This window comes from Polyodon spathula, chromosome 4 (assembly GCF_017654505.1).
Source record: "Polyodon spathula isolate WHYD16114869_AA chromosome 4, ASM1765450v1, whole genome shotgun sequence".
Lineage (NCBI taxonomy): Eukaryota > Metazoa > Chordata > Actinopteri > Acipenseriformes > Polyodontidae > Polyodon > Polyodon spathula.
This window is the reverse complement of record NC_054537.1, coordinates 61,570,650-61,582,649: the sequence shown is the minus strand read 5'-3', so window position 1 is coordinate 61,582,649 and position 12,000 is coordinate 61,570,650. Positions and strand designations below refer to the sequence as shown.

Below are 12,000 nucleotides of genomic sequence, written 5' to 3'. Positions count from 1 at the left end.
AAAAGTATTTGCCCCTGTCTGATTTTCTGCATTTTTGCACATTTTTCCCATTGAATTTGGTCAGTTCTTTTTGTGGGTTGTAGTAGTATATAGAGGGAGTCTGAGAGAAAAACTGACACCAAAGTTTGGTGCTTCTTTCATTTGTTTGGTGTGCAAGGTAATCAAACATGCAATCTTCAGGTGTGAAAGTTATTGTCCCCCTAGTTAACTCAACCCAATTAAAGGGATAATTAGGGTTAGCTGTTTGAATACTTTGGTTAACAATCAGGCCTGATTTGGGCCAGCCCTCCCCAATATAAATCTGCCTAACTTTGGCCCTTACCATCAGATTTCAGCACACAGGTCCTAGAGGCACATCATGCCACGATCAAAAGAAATTCCTGAAGACCTCCGGAAAAAAGTTGCTGGTGCCTATCAGTTTGGAAAGGGTTACAAAGCCATTTCTAAGGCTCTGGGGCTCCACCAAACCACAGTCAGCGCCATATTATCCAAACGGAGAAAGTTTGGGACAGTAGTGAATCTTCCCAGGAGTGGCCGTCTGCCCAAATCTCTCCAAGATCAAGGTGTAAAATCGTCCAGGAAGTCACAAAGAACCCTAGAACAACATTTGGAGTGGCCTAGTCAAAGTCCAGACCTAAACCCCATTGAGATGTAGTGGCAGGACCTGAAACAAACAGTTTATGCTCAAACCCACAAATGTCACTGAGTTGAAGCAGTTCTGCATGAAGGAGTGGGCCATAATTCCTCCACGGCACTGTGAGAGACTGATCGATAACTACAGAAAGCATTTGGTTGCAGTTATTGCTGCTGAAGGTGGCGTAACCAGTTATTGAGTCTAAGGGTGGGTGTTGCATAACTTTCTTCAATAAATAAATGAAATAAGTATCAACATTTTGTGTTATTTGTTCACTCAGGGTCCCTTTTATCTAATATTAGATTTTGGTTGAAGATCCGATAACATTTAGTGTCAAAAATATGGAAAAATGCAGAAAATCAGACGGCAAATACTTTTTCACGGCACTGTAGATGTGGTGATAAATTCATATGCTGAGGTTTTTGATATCGGAATCTTATATGGAGGCATCTTTCCGTCTGTCTGCATCAAACTTACATGTACAGTACACATGATAGATGTGCGTCTGAGAGGGTTGTTTTTGAGGGTTAAAAGTCTATACTTATTGTTCAAAGCTTCTTTATAAACAGTCGTTCATTTCCATGTAAACACTCCCCTTCTTATTTTTATTTCACATGTCTTCTGGACAGGAACAACAACAATTTAATCATCTCTAAATTTCCGTTAGATTTAAACTCAGCTTTTGTATTTCTTTCCTGGCTTTAACCATTTTTCAACAAGCTTGCACAGCCCAGTTGTGTACTTCTTGAAAACCGATCGTTGAAAATGATATTTAGGTCTTCATCAGTTTTAGGTTTGGCAAAACTATCGATAACTTTACTCTCCGTTCCTGGTTCACGTTCCTTTTTGTTTTTTGCATTTTTTATATTTCTAGTTAAACTTTCATGTTCTACATGTAAAACATAGTCCACACTACTATCTCCACTTACAACAAACTCTTCTGTCAGTGTAGGTGGGATTTCAAGCTCAAATTCCTTCCAACATTCCCACAATACATTAGTTCAAACATTTTAACTGTTTGAACTAAGGGTACAAATTACCGAATTAACAATCAATTGAATCACGTTATCAAACAGGTAGCAGTTAGGAAGAAATGTTTTAAGTGGCACAAGAAAATAATCCATAGTCTTTAATGAGACAGTGAATTATTTTTAAATATTCAACGCTTATCGTTGTTTATTCCGTGATATTTTTAAAAGATAAAAAAAATCAGCCTTTAAACATGTTAATGAATATGGGCCATTATTTTTTTTAAAAAGTGAAAGTATTCTGTATTTTCCCCATAATAACATTGTTACTATTTACTTATTTTAGGACAGCAATTCCTCCTTTTGTAGGCACGAGGTGCAGTTGATTAAAGATTCTTTTAATATGGGAAGTGGTGGATACTGTTTCTAACACTCATGCAATTAATTGTTGTTGTGACCCAAAAATAAAATTGATGTTGTGTTCTCTCAATTCTAATTGCAAGAAATCAGATTTATCCTGCATTCATTGCCATATGGACAGCTCTAGAGTAGAAATGAATAGCCAAAATTGAATGTTATTTATTGTGCCAAAATTGTATTTCAGCAGTGTCTTGCTAATACAGTTGTAAGAAGCATTTGTTTGGTTTAAAAATAAAAAGGTTAGCTTTATAAAACTTATAAATAACATTGGTTATTCTAAATAACAGCATTCAGGAGTGCCTAAAACAAGCGCCCACAGACTCACTTAGGTTGGTAATTGAAAAGTTACCAATTTTAAATAGCCTAAACTTCCCACCCCACATCATAAAACAAATGAATAAAATTGGTTAGCCAAGTAATTTATAACATATAATGTAAACTTAAAACAAAATGCACGAACAAACATTGCTTAAAATAGCTTGGGAAAAAAACACAAAAAATACAATGTTTGTTCTCCTTCGATATAACGTTTGAACTTTATCGGCAAACATGGTAATACAAAATAAAACAGTTAAAACCTTGAAGCAAGCAGTTTTCAAATACATTAACCTAATCTTGACAAGAACAAACTCATTGTTCTGTACAGAAGTGTGTTTTCCTTTTATTTAGTTAAAAACTTCATGCAGGGTTTAGTTTTTTCCTGAGATATTTCTCAGCTGTTATGCTGCGTAGTTCTATATTTTATATTGTCAGTTAATTAAAATTAAATGAATATCCAAAACATTTGTCTCCCATTCGGAAGAATATTTGAACGTGAAAATAAACTGTTGTTTAGTGACAGAACAAAAAAAGCCTTATTTATGGGGTCCCCAAAAGGCTCACCTTGTAAAAGCACTGCCGCATGGCGTGCAGGGTGAGTCATACACCCCGAGATCGAAAGTTCGAAGCCTGGTTGTGCGAAGCAGCCAGCCTTCGCTGGGGATTCCATGGGAGCGCCGCATTGGCTTCAGTGCTCCTGGGGTTGGGGAGGTGGGGTACGGCTTAGACTGTTTCTCTTCACCATGCTGCGGCAACCCCTGCAGGCTAGGCTGGGCTGGTTTTTGTCCTCCAGAGGCCGGTAGCCTGCAGACATCCGCTCTCCATTTCCTGGGTGTAAAAAGACGCCAATTGGCCCGTGGGATCGGAAAATGCCCACTGAGCCTCGGGTCCCTGAGCTGTGTGGGGAATCGCTGGGGTGAAGGAGAAGTAATGATAGATGGATGGAATTGGGCATTCCAAATTGGGGGAAAATCTGGGGTAAAATAATTGGAGGTTCAAAATTTATAACAATAAATAAATAAATAATAAGCCTTATTTATTTACATAACGGATTTGCTGTAAATTATCTACCCATGTGGATGTTTCCAAAGCCTATTTAATTTCTTTAAATCTGTAAGCAGCATCGTGGAGAAAAATACTTCTGAAACGCTAGCCAGGCCAGAGAATTTCACCTGTGCTTCAGATACTGTCTTTTGTGATGATGTTACAGCAGGCTCAGTATTCATATTCATTTTGTACTGATAAACAGACGATATGGTGGTTGTGTGTGGGTATGGGCACACATTGATACAATTCTTGCCTTACCCACTGAAACAACCACTGTGTATCCCAACAGCCACAAAATTAAATATTCTTTAGACAATTCACACATTGTTGTATACCAGTGTATATATATTCTCAAGCACATGTAACACCAGGCAATCTTTTGTGTCAACTTTTCAAGCATGTTGTTATTGTTGCGGACATTTTCAAGCAATTTTTCTCAAGTCTTAAATAAAGATTGCTTAGAATTTGTGGCTTGATCTGTTCACATGGTGAAATTTGTTTAAGAAAGATCCCTTCAAGTTGCTTCAGAAGTTGCCCAAAAGTTCCTTGGTGTTTCGTGATCTGGTGAGGACTGTGAGCTGTCCTTTTTGCAATGTTGTAAGCTTCAATGTGAGGTGAGATTGCCTGAGATCCATAGTATTTACCTCCGAATGACCTTTCTGTTGTGTGTAACTGTGACCTGTTTTCTTTGTGTGCCTCATAGCCCTGACCATTTGTCCCATTAACACTATCTTACCCTGTGGCCTGTGCTGTGCTTGAGGTGATATGTGGCTGTGCTACTGCATGAATACTGTAAATGTTACTTTGTGTGTTTGATGTATGACATGTATCTTGCCTCTTTTTTGATAATTAAGTCTAACCAAGGCTGGAAAAAAGTCTGTGTTGTATCACATCTTTCAAACAAATGGCCTTTAAGCAATGCATAGTAAATTATACTTTACTAAAACTAGGAAAAAAGATGTGATCCTAGCAGAATAAGGCCATGGTGTCTTTAGACGTATGAGTGATTTACATTACTGAAACATTGTGCTGGATTAGTCAGTGTGCTGAATTACACAGTTACTGTAAAAAATCTAATACTGCACCAAAAAAAAACAAAAAAAAAAAAAAACTTTGTTACAGTATATACACAGTATAATAAGCACAACTATGTCTTGCTTTGGTTTTAGTTTTATGTTTTAATTCTAGTTTTAAACTTAGAAAAGAAAAATCTTATGACCCAGAGCCAGATTGCTCAATCAAATCTGCATTGATTTTAGGCAAAAGAGAATTTAAAATATTGTCGGATATCAGCATAGACAGGTTCCGGATTCAAGGTGTATTACACCATTCATTTCAATAGGGACCTAGAAATTGTGCCGAATTAAACAGAATGCCGGTTTGTAGAGGGGCTGATTTAGACAGCTTTTACTGCAATTAGATATTTAGTAACCAGGACCTACAGAAGCTAAATATAAGTGCATTCTGAACTGAAATGTTTGGGCCATTTATAATAGAATCAGCAGATGCTTTTGACAAAGCCAGTTTTTTGTTTGTTTTTTTTTTCGGTTAACTCAATTGATGGATAACTCAACACCTTTGCTTAATTCGACAGATAGTATTGGTCCGGATTTTCTCCATATAAGATATATGCATCCTGCCTCTCAATTTTTTAATTCAAAACCACGCTTTACTTGACACTTATTACTGGTACCAAAGGGGTAAAAACTATTAAAGACTAGTGGATAACTCGATACCTGAACTTCCTCCTATCAAACTGGATAAAGCCATCACTGCACTGTACACTGTTCCAGGGATACAGAACGGGAACCGGAACGATAAACAAAAAAATACACCACCCACTGAATATATCGCGGGTGTCAGGGTCCAAAATAAATCTGCTATATATCGAGGGCCATGATATACCGGGAGACCCATAGAAAAACAAATAGGCTAACAGATAAATATTGTACAACCACTCTCTCGTTTTATCGGGTGCATCAGTGTCTAAATCCTCTATGTACCCTGCTTTTTCTCATTTTTTGTATAAAAAGCGGCACACAGAGGGTAATTGCTTCTCATCAACTAATTTCTTGAGTCTTCCTCTCCTTTCTCAAACGCACAAACCCGCTGCATTGAAATAATCCATTCTTAACAACAACAACATATGAGGCTTGTTGCTAGGAAGCTGACGTCACTGCCCTGTGACACTTGCTAGTGCATTGCTGCCACACGTGGAAAACCTTGTTGGCTAAAATAAAAACTGCTTCAGCAAGTAGATATTTAATTTGCTTTGTGTTATTGTGCAATACGTCTGCATATGATAACAGTATGATTTTAATACTTTGTTTTTTATTGTTTTGTATATTGTTGTTTGTGATGTGTAGTATGAGATAAAACTAACAGTAAATCCAAGTGCATATGTATATTGCAGCTAAGGCATACGGAGTTAGACAGTAAAAATGGGAAGCCAACTCCAGGACCATGATATATCTGAATCTGCAGTATAGCGAGGAGCGATATAACGGGGGGTGGGTGTATATATATTTTTCGTGGAAAAGAAACAAAATAAATTATTACGTTCTGGAATAAAAACGATATTCAAGATTTCGTTGATCGGTTAATAGCATTTTTTTTTTCATTCCTTTTTAGCCTGTTCTCTGTCTCATTCCATTGTTTTCAAACAGACAATCATTTGAAAAAGTGCTCTTTCCATGGTCTTACACCTCAGTGGTCAAAGACAAAGCATTACATCACAGCCAGCTAATGAAATTCAACATTACATTTAGCTTGCTTTTTTGGAGCAGCCAGCAGCGAATCAAATAGTACTATATTTAATTTGCCTTCAGTTCAGGTTTCCATGGATCCATGTTATGTGATCAGTCTTGTATTCGCTGAAAATAAACAGGTACTGTTATAGGCTTATTATTAAGTTATGTACACAGAAAACAAGCTGTACAAATGTGTGGCAAGTTAACTGCTTTGTTAATAAACTGAGGTTTATTAACTCAGTCATTTAACGATTCATGATTTCATTGTTCAGTGTTTCATTTTCATTGTTACATCCAAAAGAACTATGTAGAAGTTGCACAAGTTGAATTTGTTGTATGACTTACTGAAAAATGTGCAAACCAATGATAACAATGGTCCCCTTAGCGCTTAATAATAAAGTGTTCATACGTAAGGCTACGATTTTGTCACTGAGGTCACGGAAATCGTGAATTTGAAAATTCTGTGAAATCTTGAAAATGGATATTAAAACAGTTTTGATTAAGGGGTTCCTTTATTTCCTTTAAAACATGCATTGTCATGCACTGAAAATATACACCGGCCATGGGAGAGCCAACAACACACCCAGGAAAGTGGCCCACATCCTCCTCAAGCTCTGCCTGTCCTTCCCCTCTCACGCGGAAGAGGAAGAAGAGTCGCTGTTCCAGGCGATTGCCAGACTCGGAGCAGATAAAAGCTCTGGGCACCTGTTTCCCACGAAGTAATCATTCTCGCTAAATTACTGCGGTAACATTCGGCACCTCTGCCCCGCCTGTTCCCTTCGGGCCCCAGGGGTCTGTGAGTGCAGATTGCCAACAGGAGGACGTACAGTCTGTCACCGCCTCTGATGAGGTGGGAGCTGGCATTCCCATCTGAGGATGTGGATCCTCATTTGGGAGAGGTTCAGGAGAGCAAAGATAGATCTCTGCCTCCCAGGAATCAACCCATTGTCCCCTCTGGTTCTCTAAAATAGTAGGCAGGGACTTGCTAGCAATAGATGCCTTGGCACACCAGTGGCCGAGGCAACTATTATATGCCCTGCTCCTACTGTGACTGGAGAAAATCAGGCAGTACCAGACCAAAGTGTCCCTAGTAGCCCCTTATTGGCCCAGATGCAGCTCCTAAGCAGCCAACCATGGAGACTGCCGAAGCATGCGACCTACTCAGTCAGGCACGCATCCCAACCCATTGAGCCTGTAACTAGGGGTCTGCCCCTGAATGGATGTATTTGAGCCATCTAGGGCTTTCTAATAGAATCATTGACACCCTGCAAAATGCCAGAGCACCGTCCATGCGTTCCCAATACGGGTACAAATGGGGTGTTATTCAGACTTGGTGTCTGCTTCGTGGGTTCAATCCCATGACCTGTCCCATGGCAGTTATACTGCAATTTTTGCAGGACCTTTTTGACAAGGGGAGATCCTCCTCCATGTTAAAGGCCTATCTGGCAGCCATTTCAGCTTGTCATGTCAAAATTGGTGGTCTCCCTAGGAGCTCTGCTACTTGGTGGGATAATTTTTTAAATGTACTCTGCTGTTTTGGCTGCCTATGAAGAACATTGTTCCTTGCTGGAGGCTAAACATGATGCTTAATGCACTCATGAGGCCTCCATTTGAGCCCCTGCATTCAGCTGAGCTGAAGGTTCTGTCGCTCAAAGCGGTTTTCCTCTGCAAAGCAGGTGAGTGAGATGCAGGTATTCTCAATAGTAAAAGCCTGCTTAATTTTTACAGAGGCCAGGACAAAGGTCACGCTCCATACCAATCCTGCCTTTTTGCTGTCTCTGCATTCCATGTCAACCAGTCTGGAATTGGAGGCTTTCCATCCACCTCTTTCCAGTCTATCAGAGAGCAGCATCTCCATACACTGTGCCCAGTTCGGGTCCTGGCATACGTCTTGCCAGGACAAAAAGTTGGATGCAGTCCAAACAATTTTTTGTCTGCTATTGGGCGAAGTTTCATGGTCATGCCCTGTCTAAGCAGTGGGTCTCTAAATGGATAGCAGACAAGGTCAGGACTGCCTATGAGAGAGCCAACTTTCCCATCTCCAGCTCACTGCCCGTTCCACCAAGGGCATGGTAACTTCGTGGGCTTTATTCCAGGATGCATCTGTCAAGGATGTTATTAGTTATTATAAAACCCTGGTTCCCTGAAATAGAAATATAGCTATTAACCTTCAAGGTTGATACAGCCGTGATTGCATCAGGCTTGAAGGACAAATGATGCTGACATCTGCGAGTGCAGACCTTTTGTGCCCTCGGGGGCAGGCCATGACTGCGTCACAGACTTTGTTGAGCATTTTTGGTACACAGTAGTCAGGCTTCTGGTCTTTAGGAGGTAAATACCCATACGGTAATGATTAAATTTCTCTTTCAGGGAACCAGGGTTCTGATAATAATCTAACATGTTCTGCAGCTTTTCAGATTGTATGATATCAGTTCAATTTTATGTCACATCACGTGCTTATTACCTGTTAATACATCTAGTGATTAACTCTTTCAGCACTAAGCAACCTTACAGAAAGTACCCTTGGAAAATATTATCTTTATATTAATATGTTTTGGTCTATTTTACTGGTCTATGTTTGACCTATTCACAGGTCTGTAGAGTTCACAAAATTCATTTGGAATGGACATTGTCAGCTGATACTTACATATAGTACAGTGTTATTTGTGTTTCACTTTATAACGAATATTGGCATTTTCATTCCCGAAATGATTTACAAAGGCCAAATTAATATTGTAGCGTACAGTGGAAAATAAAGGAAGGAGACGCACACAATTTGCAGGTACTCAAATCCACGTTTTTTTGGGATGATTATTCCTGGCCCCTGTCAGCCTGGGCCACACCAAAAACAACAAACAGTCTTGCACATTCACACAGCAGATTGTCTGACTCAGCTGTCAGCTCTGTCCATGGTGATGTGCGCTCATGTCCCTGCCTACCTGGACGTCAATCAATCCCGGCTGAGACAAGCTTACCTCTTCCCTGCTTGCACACACGCACATACACACAGGGTCTGTAGACCAGTTGTGTAACAGTATAAATCCTGGGTCATTACAGTGTATACAGTATAATAGAAACTGCTATTCTATCAGTTTAAAGTTTACACCATTCTTATTTAAATTGTATTTTTTTTTAATAAACTAAGTAAATAACACAATCCAAGGACGTTTATACACACTTGTATTGTTTCATACTTGTTTTGTAACATTAAAGGACAGTTTGTTTTTACTTTTATATATATATATTATATATATATATATATCTATATATAATCTATATATATATATATATATATATATATATATATATAGACACACACACACACACACACACACACACAGTGCAAGCAGGGGAGCTTTAGAAGTACTATATGTCACAGTTTCAACTTAGATGGGTTTAAATACAGTAATGTTAAACAACAATAAAACTCAGTGTTTGTGAGTGAAGTTACATTATGGGGGAAATGGGAGCCGCAACCTTACTGTGTTATAACCGATTCTGCACTATAATGGGTTGCGTTATAATTTATCGTATTATAATCGCGTTATTTTTTGTTTCTTGTTTTTTCACAGTTTAAAATCCACAAATACCTGTACTTTCAGGAATTAAATTGTAGCATTATCTGAAATAAATGATATGCAGTTGACACAGTGTGTCTATATATATATATATATATATATTATATCTATATATATATATATATATATATATATATATATATATATATATATATATATTATGTATGTGTAATGTGTGTGTGTGTGTGTGTGTGTGTGTCAAATCTAAATCAGGAGTCTACAAATAGTACAAGTAAACTTTAAAGCTGCTCTCAGCACCTGTCCATTTGTCTGCTGTGAATCAACTAGCTGTCTGTGTGTTATTTTAGCTTTTGAGGAGCTGGAGAAGACTCTGAGTACAGCACAGAAGGCGGAGGAAGCCCAGCGGCAACTGAAGGCCCAAATGGAGGAGCAGATCAGGGCCGTAGAAAAGGCCAGTGAGGAGGAACGTAAAAACCTACAACAGGAACTCTCCAGGGTTAAACAGGAAGTGGTCAACATCATGAAGGTACAGCAGCTATACTTTTCTTCAGTTCTTATTAATTTAAACTAAGCACAGGGTTACAAAACTTGTAGCATAATTTTAGTTTTTGATCATATTTCGAATTTATAAGTGAGTGTTCTTGGTCAAAAAGCTTCCATTTGTTAATACTAACTGAATTCGCAGTATGGGCTGGGTTATCAAGCCTGATTCTAGTTGTCAAGTTAATGGGGTCTTTTCAGTTGACCTAAACCTGAGGTGGCAAAAGTTGGCCTTTACTTGTCTTTGCTCCAACTCTGTTCTACATTTTTTTAATTAAACCAGTTAAATCTCCATCCAGACCTTAAAGTAGTTAATTATTGCAGCTAACCTGCAGTGAAATAGCTTTCAGGGACTGTGATTGGAAACCACTGATCTTAACATTTGCAGATCTGAGTAGCACCAACTTTTTATAATATTAAAAAATAGGGCTAAACCTATCAAACCCCTGTCTATTGGGCACACCAACCATACTCCTTTGGATTTTCCAAATGTGGCAGAGCAATAAAGGGTTCATCTTGGAGAAGCAGAGTGCTCCACTTACTGTTTTTCAACATCTCTGTACAAGACATGTCTGGAATAATCATCCACTTTAGTGAGTGTGATGAGCTACTGAAGCATTAAGGCACGACAAGGCATGTATTGTGCTGGATAGCATGGAACCTCACGTGCTCAGTGAGGAATAAGGTGCAACAGTGATTTTAACAGGCTTATATGATGCCATCTAAAAACTTTACTGATTAAACTGGCAATGACATCTATGTTATTGAAGATGCATATTTCAGGCCACCCAGAGTTCTCCCCAGGAATCCTGTATAGCTGGGTGGCAGAGTATTAAAGCCTGTCAGCTATAATGGTAAGGCAAATAAAATTGTCTTACCTTAAATACATAATAAGCCCAAAGAATTTCAATAATAAGAACTTGAATAATAATCCACCCTAATTCGTACACACACTGTATTACTCCATTTACCCCCTGATCCTGTGCAGTCTTTTCTGTGTTTCTGGCAGAGCTTGCACATCATACCACACAATTCCTTGCTGACAAGAGCCTTTTCCATTTTTTTTCCCCCCACATAATATCCTGTCCACCATCACAGTGTTTCTTTTTTTTTTTTACACACTGGCCCCTCTTGTGGTTTTTCCAATTCGCTTTCTACAGTTGCTCTTCGTTGACTGTTGGGTTGCTCTTTTTTTTTTTTTTTCATCCATTTCGGTTTGGTAATTTCCACATTCATTGTCAGAGATTCAGAGATTTTTTTTCACCCAGTGCGCGCAAGTCATCTAGTGTGCTAGCAGCACAGTCAATCCTTATTGTTTGTCACAGCAGTATCTGCAAGACGAGTGGCTCAGGGTTTTGCATCTGGACGGCCTGCCCAGCTGAAAAGGCTTGGGGAGAACCTTGGCACCCTTTTGAAGAAAAAAAATTGATACGTCAGCCTGGGACTGAAGTGGTTAATTCAAGTATTCAGATTTAGTTGCTGCTTTTTTAATTCTTGTACTTGAAATCTTACCTGGCAGACCATATTCAGAGTAAATATTGAGGGTAACAAACTGCAAGAGAGCATGATAATCACACCAGTTATAGCTGCAAACCTCAAATAAAACCCAAATTGTAATAGATGTGGCATGTACTGTTCTACAAATACTCAAGATTTAGGATTTAAAACTACCCTTGTTCGGAGCAGCAGCGGATTATGGCTGATCAGAAAAAAAGTACTCAATTAAGATCAAGAGTCTTCAAAAGCCATGCATGTTGATTCTTAGCTTGTAAGTGTTGGTTTGC

At 38.8% G+C, this 12,000-nt stretch overlaps 1 protein-coding gene across 7 annotated transcripts in view; it reads left to right on the top strand.

Annotated features, from left to right (window-relative positions):
• The window catches only part of LOC121314706 (golgin subfamily A member 4-like), a 91,750-nt gene that overhangs the window by 32,322 nt on the left and 47,428 nt on the right, over positions 1–12,000 (top strand). For all 7 annotated transcript variants that reach the window (XM_041248252.1, XM_041248249.1, XM_041248250.1 and 4 more), the window contains one exon: positions 10,024–10,202. In XM_041248252.1, coding sequence (XP_041104186.1) covers positions 10,024–10,202 — 179 coding nt within the window. The remainder of the gene's footprint in view (positions 1–10,023; positions 10,203–12,000) is intronic.